This window comes from Cricetulus griseus, chromosome 2 (assembly GCF_003668045.3).
Source record: "Cricetulus griseus strain 17A/GY chromosome 2, alternate assembly CriGri-PICRH-1.0, whole genome shotgun sequence".
Lineage (NCBI taxonomy): Eukaryota > Metazoa > Chordata > Mammalia > Rodentia > Cricetidae > Cricetulus > Cricetulus griseus.
Genome location: NC_048595.1, coordinates 428,460,364 through 428,476,194, shown reverse-complemented (window position 1 = coordinate 428,476,194; position 15,831 = coordinate 428,460,364). Strand labels below are relative to the sequence as shown.

At 47.7% G+C, this 15,831-nt stretch overlaps 1 protein-coding gene and 1 long non-coding RNA gene across 3 annotated transcripts; one reads left to right on the top strand and one right to left on the bottom strand.

The window, feature by feature from the left end:
* Positions 1–720: 720 nt before the first annotated feature.
* LOC113833543 lies at positions 721–4,709 on the bottom strand. The gene is made up of 2 exons (XR_003481367.2): positions 4,575–4,709; positions 721–1,111 (listed from the first exon to the last, which is right to left on the bottom strand). It is a non-coding gene; the product is annotated as an uncharacterized LOC113833543 (long non-coding RNA).
* Positions 4,710–5,163: 454 nt separating this feature from the next.
* Dnpep (aspartyl aminopeptidase) lies at positions 5,164–15,799 on the top strand. 2 transcript variants are annotated; one of them, XM_027397295.2, is made up of 15 exons: positions 5,164–5,292; positions 5,708–5,866; positions 5,949–6,037; positions 6,135–6,248; positions 6,497–6,622; positions 6,798–6,928; positions 7,141–7,216; positions 7,314–7,421; positions 8,638–8,715; positions 9,814–9,897; positions 10,835–10,995; positions 11,404–11,443; positions 11,543–11,644; positions 14,887–15,054; positions 15,656–15,799. In XM_027397295.2, the coding sequence occupies exons 2-15, from the start codon at positions 5,779–5,781 to the stop codon at positions 15,704–15,706; spliced, it is 1,416 nt and encodes a 471-aa protein (XP_027253096.1). In that variant the 5' UTR covers positions 5,164–5,292; positions 5,708–5,778; the 3' UTR covers positions 15,707–15,799. The 2 variants fall into 2 exon arrangements, with proteins under 2 accessions (XP_027253096.1, XP_027253095.1); XM_027397294.2 differs by having other exon boundaries at positions 5,204–5,292; positions 5,773–5,866.
* The last annotated feature ends 32 nt before the right edge of the window (positions 15,800–15,831 follow it).

Below are 15,831 nucleotides of genomic sequence, written 5' to 3'. Positions count from 1 at the left end.
GAAACTAAAGTGTCCCCAACCCAGCAACCCTGTAAGAAGACAATTGGTAGCTGACTATGCAAGATCCTATCATTATTATCCTGAAGCAAAAGATTTCTTCATTGGAACAATGTGTTTGCCACCATTGAGATGCCCTTGTGTTGGCATCAATATGAATCCAATCATCTTATTTAGCCCTTCACTCTACCCATTTTAGCTGATAGGGCAGGATTCTTGGACCACACACACACACACACACACACACACACACACACACACACACCATCCTCCTTACAGAATTGCTTGCTCTCCCAAATCACAAATCACCCTTAACAATCATGGGGCACGTTACCACTCGGGCGGCCCCTCTAATAAGCTGATGCATTAGGAAAGACTTGCAGATTGTATCAACTCCCAATGAGCCGTATAATTGATTGCTATGCCAGCTCCTAGGTATTTGCACTTTAATATTTGTTAAATCAAAATGAAGAATGAAGAATGGCAATGTTACAAACACCAGCTAGTACCGGTGAGGACTTGCTCAGAGGCTGAGGGCAGTAATGACTCTTAGAAACTTCTTGGTCTTGCAGTCATTCTGACTGACTTGTCCATCCCAATGTAACATCCATACTATAATCCCTTAACCATAGGCAACTGCTCTCCTTCCAAACCCTGTTTGAATATATATGAAATTGAGTTCATTATGTACTATCTTACCTAAATGTATTTATTTGCCTTGTAAACATTTTAGAAATTGCTTTTCTTTTTATTCAACAATGTAATTTGAAACCATTTTTCAGGTGATAATACATAAGAATTGGCCAAGGAGTTGTTTTGTTTTGTTTTGGTTCCAGCAGCACGGAACTCTGGAACACTGCATCTTAAACTTCAGTGTTCATTCAGATCATGTAAGTTCATCATGGGGCACACTCACAGCACCAGTACTCAAGGAGCTGAGATAGAAAAACTGAGTGTTCAATTCCAACCTGGTCTACATAGTGGTTACCAGGCCAGTCTGAGTTACAGAGTCAGACACCATCTTAACAAAAAACAGTAAAGTCGGGCTGGAAGTGTGGCTCGATGGTAGAGTGCTCATCCAGCATTCATGAGAACCTGGGTATAGTCCTCCGCTCTGAAAAAAAAAAGGAATATAGCAATGTCTTGGGTCTGGTGGTAAACTCTGATTTTCTGTTTCTAGAAACTTCCTAGATACTGATCATGTGGGTCAATATGATACCAGAAGATGGAGATCGTATGGCACAGCAACAGTAGAAATCAGACCAAGCCTTATAATCCTGGGGTTGGGGAAGCTGAGGCAGGAGGATCACTGTGAGTTGAAAGCTAGACTGGTTTAAATATGAATCCAAGAGCAGCCTTGGCTACTTGGTGATACCATGTTTCAAAAATACACAGATACATACATACACACACATATGGAGGGGGGAGAGAAAATAAGGGACAGAAGGATACCAAATCACATATTAGGGATAAGACAGGCAAGCAAGGCATCTTTATTATGATTTTAGACTGAGCCAGCCAACTTCAGTGTGAGCCAAAGGGGCATGCCTTGCAGTGATTGAAAGGGACATCAGACTGCTGCTCGCTGAACAGAAACAAGCAGCAAACTCTCATTGATTTTCTGGGATGGATTAAGGTTTAGTAATTGCCCATTGGTCATGGGAAAGATTTCAAAAGATCTTTTCCTTCTTGTGCACACACATTCTGGTCTTGTGGCTTGCAGGCTAATGTGTGGTGACTTAACCCAGGAACCACTGAGTTACTCATTGTCACATAAATGCCCTGGCCTTGTGATTTGGTCTGAACCTTCTGATAAAGCTGAGGAAGTGTGGGTACAGAGAGGATAAGGCCAGGGTATAAGACACTCAAAGCAGCTCTGATGGCAATGGGCTGAGCTAATCCTGTATTATAGTCTTAGGCAATTTAAAAGTTTGTAGTTTTTTTGTTTTGTTTTGTTTTTTTGGAGACAGGGTTTCTCTGTGTAGCTTTGGAGCCTGTCCTGGAACTTGATCTGTAGACCAGGCTGGTCTCAAACTCACAGAGATCCACCTTTCTCTGCCTTCTAAATGCTGGGATTAAAGGCGTGCACCATCACCACCACCACCACCACCACCACCCGGCTTTGTTTTGTGTGTGTGTGTGTGTGTGTGTGTGTGTGTGTGTGTGTGTGTGTGTGTGTATGGACTTGCTCATGCCATGGCAAATTTGAGGACAGATAACAATTTCCAGGAATCAGTTCTCTCCTTCCACCTTTTAGGCTCCAGGATGGAACTCAGGTCATCATTCTAGCCCTACAAAACATTTTAAAGTGATCGATATATCTGCATGCCAAATAGAATCTGACGTAAGGTTTCAAACACAAAAGGGACAGTCACAATATGAAAAACATGCCAAGACATTTAAGTCACGTAGCAGAATTCTGAAGCTCGTATGAAGCTCCATTTTTTCAGCAAAAGTGACTTCAAGTTTCTGCAAAGTAACCAACCAAAGCAACTATTGTCACAACCCTAAAGAATAGCAAAGCTGGTGGGAAAGTCAGTACAGCTTAGCTTTGTGAGCTCCCAAATTAGCGATTTTTAGGTTAACTCAGAGCAAGTGAAACTAGAAGATTCCAGGGTTTTGTTTCCAGGATGAGTGTCATGCTCTTGCTGACATCTAGGAAGACTCTGGGGATTTACTGAGAGCATTTAATGGGACAAGATTTTTCCTTGGTAATGATTCCCTCTTGTCTTGTTTTGTTACTGGTGTGAGTATCTCTCAAGCTTGGTCTAACCATAGGGGCTCCTGACCTTGTGATCCAATCTGGGTTTTTTTTTGACAGTACTTTTCATAGCAAAGAAGGTGAGTGTGGGGGGAACACTGAGCTATACCAATTCATGAGAAATGACTGTCAGATTCCCAAGGATTTGGTGGTCCTGCTGTTAAATGCAGCAATCATTAAAACATCATAGCATATAGATGTATAATTAAACAAATTATATTGCAGAGATAATAAAAATTTAAAACCATCAGTTTTCTAACTATTTTACTGCATTTTAAATTTTCTGCTGTAGAGGTTATTTATGTCCAGTGCATCTGTCTGGCAGAAACACATACAGTGGCTTGCTTCTGCACATTTCTCCCCAACTCTGTGTTCGGTGATATCATGTTCATAGCTTGGAAACAGCCATATGGAATATTTACGTTGCAGAACATTGAATATAAAGACAAGTATCACCCCAAGCCTTTTCCAAGGCTTGGCATTGCCAGCCATTTCCATTTTTGTTAATCTTACCAAATAAAAATGGCACATTATTTTAAACTTGCATTTCCTTGGTGACATGAGATAGGGTCTTTCATATGCTCATGCCTAGCAGTTTAATAATATCTTTCGTTCTCATAAATATACATTAAAGTATGTTTATAGTTCCTGCTTGGTTAATATACAGGACTCACTGCAAATACTTAGTTGGATTCAAGGATGCTAAACTCACTCCCATGGAGAACTGACTACATCCTGTTTCAGATTTCAGCAGCTTAGAAAGTAGCCCCTCCCACAAGGAACCAGACTCTTAGAATATCCTTCTCGTGTTCCACTCAGCACTGAGCTTCATATATAATGCTACTTCTGTAGTTATTAACACGTATTAATCGTACAACTCAGAAGGGGATGCAGTGATACCCAAACAACAGTTAAGAATTACACAGTTGTAGTCTGCCACTCACTGAATGGATCTTGAAACTGCCCCGTTTAAAGTAAGGATAGCAGGACCCTTCTGGAAACTCTCCCCACCCCTGACCATTCCCATCCAGATGTCCGCAGAGATCTGTGATCTCTGGAACAATTATTACACCCTTAGTAGTTGGGCTCTGTGTTGAACCTCAGAGTCACTAAGAGTCCTGATCCATCGATGCAGCTAGGCAGATGGATGAGTTTAAGATTGCTACACAACACTCTTGACATGGAAATAAAATATTAAAATTGACTCCAAGAATATATGGAGTCTGCTCTTTTCCCCTCTCCTATCGTTTTATGTAGTAGAAAGGGCCAGTTGTGGTGGCTCATGTCTGTAGTCCCAACAATTGGGAGGTTGAGGCAGGATTGACATAAATTTGAAGCTAGCCTTGGCTACATAGTGAATTCCAGAAAAGCCTGAACTAGAATGAGACCCTGTCTAAAAGAAAGAAAGAAAGAAAAAAAAGCATGGATATTAAAAATCAAATCCCTGGGCCAACTAAACAGCGTTTAGTTGAATAGGCCACTGACTTTTGTGTCCCTTGGCGACCTCCTGAACAACATAACAATTAACCAAAAATGATAGAAAAGACCTGCAAAGCCCATAGCAGTTGTTCCAGGCTTCTGCAAACAAATTCATGGAATCCAAAGCCGAGCTGTGCCATTTGTAACTAGGGACAGGTAATCTTGTTCTGTTAGTTCATCTATAAAATGCTGACAGTAAAATCACACGGATAGGAAAACTATGAGAATTAGATGCGATAGCACGTTTATCACAACAGAAGCTCACGGTGCCCCGGGAACATTAACCATGCTATTCCTATTACAGGGGTGGCTGTGCAGAGCCCTCTCTTTATTGTACCTCTGGGACCCACAGGTCAGCGACTGTGCTAACACCTCCCGGACGCTAGAGGGCGCTGCTGCAGCAGTGGGCGGCGCCTGTCTAGGGTGCTCCCGGAGCTGAACCCCAGGCGTCAGCTTCAAGGCTGCGGACGAAGGGAAGGGCAGAGCGGTCAGCGCCAGTAGAACTCCGCCTGATGGAGGCGGGGCGAGAGGCTCAGCAGGGGCGGGGCCTGCCAAGGTAGGCCTGACGGGGCGGAGCTAGAGGAGCTGCGGGGGCAGGGCCTGGAGGCGTAGGCCTGACGGGGCGGAGCTAGTGGAGCATTGGGGCGGGGCGCGACCTGACCGGGGCTGAGTAGTCCACGTGATTAGAACGCGGCGTGATTGGGGGGCGGGACGGGAGGCGGGAGCGGAACCGGAACGCGCCCTGACGGGGGCGGGGCTTGGGGAGTAGCGAGGGCGGGGCTCGGCCTGACTGGAGCGGAGCCGTCCACGTGGTTAGAAGGAGGCCTGACGGGAACTGAGCGAGAAGCCGGGGGGAGGAACCCGACTGAAAGGGGCGGAGCTCGCGGAGCAGCGGAGGCGGGGCGAGGCCTGGTGGAGGCGGAGACCCGGTGCGGCCCGGCGAGAGGCGGAGCACGCAGCCAGGCGAGGGCGAGGCCTGACCGGGGAGGGAGGGGCGGAGGGGCAGGGGCCGGCCGAAGTGCGACCCCTTGAGAGGAGCGTGGTGGCCTATGCAGGTGGGTGGCCGCCGCCAGCTCCACGGCCCGCCGCGCGCCCTTCCGAAGCTAAGCTTAACGCGGCGCTGAGACGGACGTACTCCGGTTCCCAGTAAAACTGAAACCCTCCGCCGGAAGGGGTGTCCAGTGACTGACTGGGCGGGAGGGCAGGTGGAGGAGTGAGTGCTTTGACTCCGGAGACGGTGGCGGCGCGCCGGCTAGTGGCGTTTTTCAGATTTGAGGGCCGCCCGCCCCGGGGCTGGAGTTTCAGTTCGAATCCGGACTTCCCGGCTGGGCGGGGCGTGCGGTGGGACCTAGGGGGCGGGCCTCTCGGATCCTGCAGCTCGAGGGGCGGAACTGGGTGGAAGTCCTGCTGCGCTGGGGCTGAACCTTTGAGCCCCCAGCGGTCGAGCCAGGAATCTGGATCTGTCGCTAGGAAAAGGGACCGCGGAAGAGTATCCCCAGACCTGGTAGCAGCTTGAGTGCTCCCTCCTCCCGTAGTTGGCCATGAACGGCAGGGCCCGGAAAGAGGCCATCCAGGCCACAGCGAGGGAGCTCCTCAAGTTCGTGAACCGGAGTCCCTCTCCTTTCCACGGTAGGTGATCTGGGCTAGGGAGGCCAGGAATGGGAGTGACCTGACCAACTTCCATTGCTATGAGAGAGCCCTTTCTCTACAGTTGTGGCTGAGTGTCGCAGCCGCCTCCTCCAGGCTGGCTTCCGTGAACTCAAGGAAACAGAAGGCTGGGATATTGTACCAGAAAACAAGGTACTAGGGATAGTTTGGGGGCAGAGGCTGTTTCAGAGTCCCGTGTCCCACGTGATTAAGCAATTCACACCCCTGTCTTTCAACTCTTCTCTTCCAGTACTTCCTAACCAGAAACTCCTCCTCCATCATTGCTTTTGCTGTGGGGGGCCAATATGTTCCTGGCAATGGCTTCAGCCTCATTGGGGCCCACACGGACAGTCCCTGCCTTCGGGTAAGGAGTTAGGGCTCTGCTGGACTGAGGGAGGTGTGGGGGCATAGTGAAAAGAGATTCAGAAGGTACAGTTTGGAACGCCCTATCCCTAGGTACAGGAAATAAGGTAGACCACCTGAGACCCTCCTCACACACACTTTCCACAGTGAACTGATGTGATATTTGCTCCGTATAACTCGTCAGTTGCCTGAGTCTCACTCCAGATGTTGTCATCCAGACATTCTCTTTCTTCTCATCTCTATGCTCAGGTGAAACGCAAATCTCGACGAAGCCAGGCGGGCTACCACCAGGTTGGTGTAGAGACCTATGGTGGTGGGATCTGGAGCTCGTGGTTTGACCGGGACCTGACCTTGGCTGGACGAGTCATTATCAAGGTGGTATAGAGGGCCTAGGAACTGGGGAGGTTCTCACTTCAGCAGCCTGAAGATTGAATGACTCATTCCTTCAGGGTACCAGTGAAGAGTCTTCGTGGTCATTCTGGGTTTAGTGAGGGATTTAGTCGGTTGGATTTGGGAGGTGCCCAGTTCTGACCTGGCCAGTTGGCCACAGTGCCCTACCTCAGGTCGGCTGGAGCAGAGGCTTGTACATGTGGATCGGCCCATTCTGCGCATCCCACACCTGGCCATCCACCTGCAGAGAAGTATCAATGAGAACTTTGGGCCCAACACAGAGATGCACCTGTGAGTCTACACCAAGGGCTGTGATGACTGTGAGGGGTGGAATATGGCACCAGGTGACAGGGGTCCCATTGGGACCCAGAGGATCACCTCTTAATGGCCATAATCAAGTTCTACTTTTGGAGTCTAGTTTCTACCCACTGTCTGCTTGGGGAGTGGGCTGGAAATTAGAGGACAAGGAGAGGCCTACGTTCAAACAATCCATTTCCCCACAGAGTGCCTATTCTTGCCACAGCAGTTCAGGAAGAACTGGAGAAAGGGACTCCTGAACCAGGGCCTATCAATGCTGCTGTAAGAAGCTCCCCTGCTCCTAGGAGGGTGGGTGAGTGGAAATCGGTCAGTCCCCTAGGAAGGGCAAGCCCTCCTCCCACCATCTTGTGCCTTACAGGACGAGCGGCATCACTCAGTCCTCATGTCCCTGCTCTGTACCCAGCTGGGGCTGGGTCCTGAGAACATCTTGGAGATGGAGCTCTGCCTGGCAGACACCCAGCTTGCAGTAAGGAGGGCTGCAGGGTTTTGTGGGTGGGGTTCTCCAGGGTCCCAGCTAACCACAGCACTTAGCCCCTCTGTTAGTCTCTCCTTTTTCTTCCTAGTAGATTCTACTTCCTTTCCTTTCGCTAGTTCCTGGATAAACAGAATATCTCCCCCCAAGACCCGCCAATGGGAACTTGATTAGGGTGTGGGCCTTTCCCAGATCCTGCAACTCAATGGGCGGAACTGGGTGGAAGTCCTGGTGCCGTTGGACCAAACCTTTGAGAACAAAGCCAGGAATACAGATCTTTCTCTAGGGAAAGGGGAAGAAACAGAGATCTGAGTGTTGGAGCTCTCACTTCTAGGAGGGTTGGATCCTCAGTGTGTGAGGTGTGAAGTGCGGTCCACAGTTTCTGCTGTTTGTGATCCCTGCTTTCTTTGACCTATGCTGGCTCTGAATCTCTGAGAGCAAGAGGCCTGATGCCTCCCAGCTGCTAATGTAGAGAACTGCTAAATCTTTGGATCCTCTGTCCTAAGTTTCTGATAGCTGGTTTCTTCCTTTTAATTGGCATTTTGTTTGGTTTTTTTTTTTTTTAAGATTTTATTTATTATGTATACAACATTCTGCTTCCATGTATATCTGCACACCAGAAGAGGGCACCAGATCTCATAACAGATGGTTGTGAGCCACCATGTGGTTGCTAGGAATTGAACTCAGGACCTCTGGAAGAGCAGCCAGTGCTCTTAACCTCTGAGCCATCTCTCCAGCCCCTTGTTTTGGGGTTTTTGTTCTGTTTTTTTTTCTGAGACAGCATTTCTCTGTGTAGTCCTGGCTGTCCTAGAACCTGCTCTGTAGACCAGGCTGACCTTGAACTCAGAGATCTGCCTGCCTCTGCCTCCAGAGTACTGGGACTAAAGGTGTGTGCCACCACCAGCCTGTTTTTTTTTTTTTTTTTTTTTTTTTTTTTTTGTGTGTGTGTGTGTGTGTGTGTTGTGTGTGTGAGAGAGAGAGAGAGAGAGAGAGAGAGAGAGAGAGAGAGAGAGAGAGCACTTAGCCCTCCCTTTACCTTTCCCACTGGTAGATACTGTAGGTCACCCTTTCCTGACCTCATTTTCAACTGAACAGCAGGAATTTTTTCCTAAGCCAACAGTCAGGAGTAGTTGCTCTGGCCCTTGGCAACAGAGAGAAATGGGTGAGGGGCCAGGGCACTTAGGTCATGGTGTTGGTCCTGTCCTTCTAGGTCCTGGGTGGAGCCTATGAAGAGTTCATCTTTGCTCCTCGCCTGGACAATCTGCACAGCTGCTTCTGTGCCCTGCAGGTGAGGAGCCAGAGCACTCCAGGCAGTGCATACCCATGAGAAGTGGGGAGTTAAGAATTGAGATGGGAGGCTTACCTTCAGTCCCAGGAGGTGATGAGAGATGGCTACTTAACCAGGCCTTCACCCAGCTGGTGCTGGGTAGAGCCCAAATGCTGCAGCCTTGGCATCACTATTTCTGTGCTGGTCTGAGACCAGGAGCTGAAGTATGGGAAAGCTGCCAGGTGTGCCATGATGTCTTCTCCTACTCCAGTCTGCTACTTTCCTTAGATTAACAACCTCTGCCTGAAAAGAAAGTCGTTGCCACCATGAAAAACAGTATGTCTCGCTGGGTGTTGGTGGCACACAACTTTAATCCCAGCACTCGGGAGGCAGAGGCAGGCGGATCTCTGTGAGTTCGAGGCCAGCCTGGTCTCCAGAGTGAGTGCCAGGATAGCCTCCAAAGCTACACAGAGAAACCCTGTCTCCAAAACAAAACAAAAAAAAACAGTATCTCTCACTTCCTTCTGCTTCCCCCATCTGCCTCCTGACTTGAGTCTCCTCTCAGCATTCTTTGTGTTCCTTTTACCTCAGTAGGGCGGTCTGTACCTGCTCACTGTCATATTCTCCACCTTCTCTCTACCCTGGTCAAGCCACTTCTCAGCCTCCTACCCTTTACCCTTCCTCTGCCTTTTAACTTCCCCTTCCCTGCCTGGCTTGTGGTTGCAGATAGGCTCTGGGTAGTTACTGTAGACCTGGGGCCCATGTCTGCTTCTGAGCCAACCAGCTGGGTTCGTGGCCATCTCTAAGCTGTTGTTAATGGAAGCCCATCAATTTGCATGATCTTCATAATCGACCTCCCAGGATTTTCATCTTTTTTCTGTCTTCAGCAGTGTTCTCCTGCTTTCTGCAAGGGAAGGTATGAGAGCCAAGTACCCAGAGAATGGATTCACCTGTCCCATTAGAAAGGTCCTCCACTGCCAGGCAGTACCCTAAGAGAAAGGTTGCTAAAAACCAAACCCACTTCACTGCCAGGGCAGCATGCTGTTCCCGGGTACTGGCAGACTAAGTTGTAAGAAGCAAAGGGGCAAGGATGATGACCCTGTCTCTTTCCCCATCCAGGCTTTGATTGATTCCTGTGCAGCCCCTTCCTCCCTGGCCAGGGAGCCACATGTGCGCATGGTCACATTCTACGACAATGAAGAGGTATGTGGATATGTGGAGGGCTCTGGGCAGAGGTCCTTCTATGGAGTCTTTAGTAACTACCTGGTGACAGAGACCCTAAAGATGGGGGAAGGAGAGCTGCCAGTGCTTGTGTGGCATGCGCTGCTCCCTTCTGTTTCTACATAGACCTGCTTCTAACTGCATTCCATATCTATCCCGTATTCTCTGTGCTCCTTGCTAAACTCCTACCCCAGGGACAGGGGCACTATGTGAGCTGTCCTTCAGGTCCTCAGCTGTATGTTTGGCTGCAACCTTAGACTCTGTAGTGGAGCTTGACAGATAGCTAGTTCTCTCTTATGTAGCTCCCTAGATCAGTTAGCAGTTAGGATGGGTCTTTTGTCTATTTCTCTGGGTGTTTGGCTGTTCCATCTCTGGCCATCTTGTCTACACCCAATCAGCAATAAACGAGAGGGCAGAGAGAATAGATGCCTGTGTCTTTGAGAGTGTGGTTCAGAAATGAAATTCATTATTACTTACACTCACAGAACTTATTGTGACCATATTTAGTGACAGGGAAGACTGGGAATGATATCTCTAGCTGGGTAGTTAGTTGCGTAGCTACAACTTGGGTCTTCTGTTAGGAAAGATATCAGTTAACAGTCTCTGTCACATGCATCAAGGGCAATTACCCAGTGTGCTGTGGCGCCTGCTGAGCCCTCAATGTCAGTGTTGGGGACCAGTGGGGAAACCCCATCAGTGTTATTTCTAGCCCATAAGTGACTGGGAATTAGTCTGGCCCCCGTCCACTGTCAGATGGTCAGTAATGACTTGGGTGGGCATAGGGAAGTTTCTAAGGATACCAATCCCACCAAGTGACTCATGAGGATCCCAGGCTATTCTGAACATGGGGCTCTTCTTACTGACCTTCATGTCCAGGCCTATGATCTGATTCCCAGAGTAAAGTCTCTGCCATCCCCAGGTGGGGTCAGAAAGTGCTCAAGGAGCACAGTCTCTTCTGACAGAGCTGGTACTACGGCGAATCTCAGCCACACCTCAGCACCTGACTGCCTTCGAGGAAGCCATACCCAAGTCCTTCATGATCAGTGCAGACATGGCCCATGCTGTGCACCCAAACTATGTGTGAGTCTTCCTACCAGACAGTACTCACTAACCCAAGACCAGAGACCCAAGCATAGACCACTTACAGGCTGGCCCCTGGCCCTGCCTCTTTCTCTATCTCCTCGGTGGTTCAGGGGTCTTCCTTTTGATTCTTCTAAGGCCAGACTTAGTGAAAGCCATGTGTTGCCTAAGCCAGGTACATGTGGTAGATAAGCTTTGTCTATAACCTTGTTTCCTTTCATGGCTAGAATATGCCTGAAATGGTTTTTTGTTGTTGTTGATGGCTTGTTTTTTATGCTCTTGAGGGCCTGCAGGGCTGGGTGGGAAAGAATGCCATGACCAGTCAGTGCTGTCTGCCTTGGAAGGGGTGGTGGATGCTGACAGGCCCCCATTACAGTGTGCTGCCCTGACCTTTACCAACTCTCACAGGGACAAGCATGAAGAAAACCACCGACCCTTGTTCCATAAGGTAAGGTGCTTCCTAAGGATGTGGTAGCCTGGCTGACTCCGGCCTATGTGGTTCCCTCTGGTCCTCATGTCATCCCTGTTCCCCCTTGACTTTTCCCAGGGTCCTGTGATCAAGGTGAACAGCAAACAGCGCTACGCCTCTAATGCAGTGTCAGAGGCTCTGATTCGAGAGGTGGCCAGCCAAGTTGGGGTGCCCCTGCAGGTGAATGTGTGTCTTTTCTGGGAAGGCTTGGTGGAGGGAGCGGGATGAAGACATAAACTGATGTGCCCCAGTGAGTGGAGAACACAGTGGATGGGCTTTTGTGGAGGGAGTCCCAGTAAATGAAATCAGGGGTTTGGGTACAGAGCTAGGTGCATTGCTGGTTTAATGTAATGACTTTAGCCTGGTTAGCCTGAGTTTTAGTGTCCCCTATCTATAAGTGGGGGTGATAATGATCCCTGCACTGCTGGTTTCTGTAAGGGTTACTCCTGCCACTTGGAAGGTTAGTCCTGCCTTTTCTCCTAACACCAACTTTCCCTGTGTCTTGTACCCCAACCCAGAAGGAATATTCAGGACTGGAGAGCCTAGAACCCCAACTGTTCACTTTTCCTCTGGCCTTGAAATCACCCATCATTGTCCTCAGTCACACTGTGTGTACATATATATTCCTACATCAGGGATTTGGTCTAAAGTGGTCCAGTAACAGACAATACCCAGTTCTGGTGGAGGCAGGACTAGACAAGGGCTGTTTTTGCTTCATTGTCTCCATCTTGCCCCATGTAATGCCACATCATTCTACTCACAGAGATGCCTTTGGGAGGAAGTGAGAGCTAGCCACTGAAAAAGGAGGACTCTGGGAAGGTCCAGGCAAGAACATCTCAACCTGAGGGAGTGCAGATCTGCAGGGGGAATGGCAATGAGTTAGAGATGACATGAAGCCTAGTAGTGCAGAGAAGGCCAGGGCTAAGAGCAGGTGGGGTAAGAGGAAGCTCACCTAGGCCAGTTTGCTTCTGAGACCTTGGAAGAGCATTTCTATTCTAAGGTAATGTGAAGACATTTTTTCCTAACAGTTTACCTCAGAAGCAGGGCATGTATACTTCAGAAAATTAGAAAAGACAAATAGAAATGAAAAAATAAAAATTGAACCAGGTATGGTAGCACACATTTGTGACCCTAGTTAATAGAAAGTAGTGACAGGAGGATTGGGAATTTAAGGTCATTTTCAGCCACATAGCAAGTCCGAAGCCAGCCTGAGCTTCATGAGACTTTCAGGTCGTGCCAGGCAGTGGTGGTGCACACCTTTAATTCCAGCATTTGGGAGGCAAAGGCAGGTGGCTCTCTGACTTTTAGGCAGATCTCTGTGAGTTCCAGGATAGTAAGGGCTACACAGAGAAGTTCTGTCTCCAAAACACAAAACAACAACAGAAACCCAGAGGGCCCAGCGTGGTGGTGAATGCCTTTAATCTCAGCATTCTACTTGTGAGGCAGAGGCAAATGGAGCACTGAGAGTTTGAGCCTGATCTACACAGTGAATTCCAGACCAGCTAGGGATACATATTTGAGACCCTGTCTCAAAAAGAAAAAAGTATCACTAGAGTTTTATATATTCTTCCAGATTTTTCCTGTGCATTTATTTTAAACTTTGTAAAATTAAATTACTGGATACATTTGTTACCTCTTTTCAAACACTGGCTGGACAATAGCTGTACAAGCAGTGAGCTCCCCTTTTAGCACTAATTGATAATCCTTGCTTGATCAGCAATTACATTAGAACTTACTGACCACCCCTTCCCCCATTCTTTCAACTTTACCATTCTGTGAGGTAGAACCTGTCCCCATTGACCAGGCTGATGAGTTATAAGGTGATTCTTGGGCCAGCAAAATGGCCCAGTGAATAAAATCACCTGCTACAAGGCCTGGAAACCTGAGTTTGATGCCTGAGACCCACATGGTGGAATGAGAGAACTCATTCCTGCAAGTTGTCCTCTGACACATGTACAAGCACATGCATGTGCATATGTACACACACACAACTTTTAAAGATGATTCTTAGCACGAAAACAACTGCTCATTCTTTCTCTTTAATAACCTTTTCCAAGGTGAAGTTTTAGCCTAAATGTCATTACAAATTAATGTCTTGCTTTGCCTTTTTTTAAAAAAATTTTTTTTATTTATTTATTATGTTTACAACATTCTGCTTCCATGTATATCTGCACATCAGAAGACGGCACCAGTTGTCATAGAGGATGGTTGTGAGCCACCATGTGGCTGCTGGGAATTGAACTCAGGACCTCTGGAAGAGCAGTCAGTGCTCTTAACCTCTGAGCCATCTCTCCAGCCCCTGCTTTGCCTTTTTTACTATCAAAATTGAGAATGTTCATTGGTTGAATGCTATCCACAGAATTATGATGCATGATGCGCCAATTGTCCTGGTTCTGACCAGTGAGAGCCCTTTCCTATGTGACACACTCTTAAAAGTTACCCTTTTTGTCACAGTAAGAAATTTCAGCCTCATATTTTCATTTCTCTTCTTAAGATTTGGCAGCTAGGGAAAAAAAAAGGTGGTATGTGTGTTTTGGGTTTTTTTTTTTTTTTTTTTTTTTTTTTTTTTTTTTTTTGTTTGGTTTTTGATTTTTTGAGTCGAGTTTCTCTGTGGCTTTGTAGACCACGCTGGCCTTGCACTGTGCCTCCCGAGTGCTGGGACTAAAGGTGTGTGCTGCCACCACCCATGTGCTTTGCTTTGTTTTCAGTCATGAATTAATACTGTGATTCTTATTTGACAAAAAAAAATGGCTTTTATTTTATAGTTCTGTTTTACACTTAAAAACATTAAAATCTAGCATCATATTACAATTTCCTTGGTATTTTTTGTTTGTTTGTTTTTTCGAGACAGGGTTTCCCTGTGTAGCTTTGGAGGTTGTCCTAGAACTAGCTCCTGTAGACCAAACTGGTCTCGAACTCACATAGATCTGCCTGCCTCTGCCTCCCAAGTGCTGGGATTAAAGGCATGCACTACCACCACCTGGCATGATTTCCTTGTTTTTTTGTTTTAAGATAGGATCGTACGTAGCCTATGCCAGCTTCAAACTCATTGTGTAGTAGAATATGCCTTAAACTCCTGATCCTCTACCTCTCAAGTCTTGGAATTACAAGTATGCACCATTGTGCCCAGGGTATGCACTGTAGAGGATCAAACCCAGGGCTTCATGCATGTTATGGAAGCACTCAACCAAGTGAACCACACCCTCAGCCCAGCAGTATTTTTTAAAACATTAAAAGCTACCGAGTGTTTTTCTTTGTGTATTGAAGGTTCAGATTGGGTGTGAAAGTAACAAAACTGGTGTTTTAAACACTTGGAGACAAAGAACTAGATCATCTTCCAGCCCTGAGGCCCTGGGGCAGCTTCCTCCTTGATCTTGATGAGCATACCTAAGTGTTTAACTTATGCCCTCTCCTCTCCCCAGGACCTCATGGTCCGGAATGACTCCCCCTGTGGCACCACCATTGGACCTATCTTGGCTTCTCGACTGGGGCTTCGGGTGCTGGACTTAGGTAGCCCCCAGCTGGCCATGCACTCTATTCGGGAGACAGCCTGTACTACTGGAGTTCTCCAGACCCTGACCCTTTTCAAGGTAACTCCCACCTGACTCTCCTCTCCATCATTAAGTGGCTAGCCTCATGTTGGGGCTGTTTGCTATGGTGTAGAAAAACAAGGGTCCTTGTGTCAGCTTCCTATCACTCTCACAAAATAAGTGATAGTCTGTAAGAAGTCAATATTTGTTTTGGCTCACAGTTTTAGAGGCTTTATTCCATGGTCAGTTGGCTTGTTAATTTAAGGCCTGTGGAGAGAACATGTGGTAGAGGAATCTGTTCCCCAGAGAGTTGTCAGTGAGGGTGGGGGGAGAAAATGGGTCCCAGTGTCCCCTCAAAAGTGTGCTTTATCCTGAGTGACCTAACTTCTTCCCTTCAGGCCCCACCTCTTAATGGTTACACTACCTCTCACTAGTGCCATGGGCTGGTGACCAAGCCTTTAACACATGGACCTTTAAGACATGGACCACAAGCCATACCATCCCTTGTTTCAAGGCCTCAGAAAGTGGTTGGCTGGGAAGGGGCTGAGGAGTGAGACACCAAGCATAGAAACCTCGATACTTGTACATACTAGAGCTGAAGGCGATGGAGCTGAGTGGTAGAACTTGCTGCTTGCTAATTCCCATTTGCCTCTCCTCTCAGGGCTTCTTTGAGCTGTTCCCCTCTGTAAGCCGCAACCTCGCAGTGGACTGAGGCTTCTTGATGAGGCTCGTTGTGTTCACCCTGTGACTGAAGGGGAGGATTTCAGCTTGTGATGCTGGGTTATTAAAGTGGATTTTCCCTTCAGCTCTGTTGTGCTTTTTCAGAAGCTACGTAGT

Bases quoted from the DNA above. Each gene is read 5' to 3' on its own strand.
- Dnpep (XM_027397294.2), top strand. The intron at 8,716-9,813 runs GTGAGGAGCCAG...TTCCCCATCCAG, and splicing joins GCTGCTTCTGTGCCCTGCAG to GCTTTGATTGATTCCTGTGC. The intron at 10,996-11,403 runs GTGAGTCTTCCT...CAACTCTCACAG, and splicing joins GCTGTGCACCCAAACTATGT to GGACAAGCATGAAGAAAACC.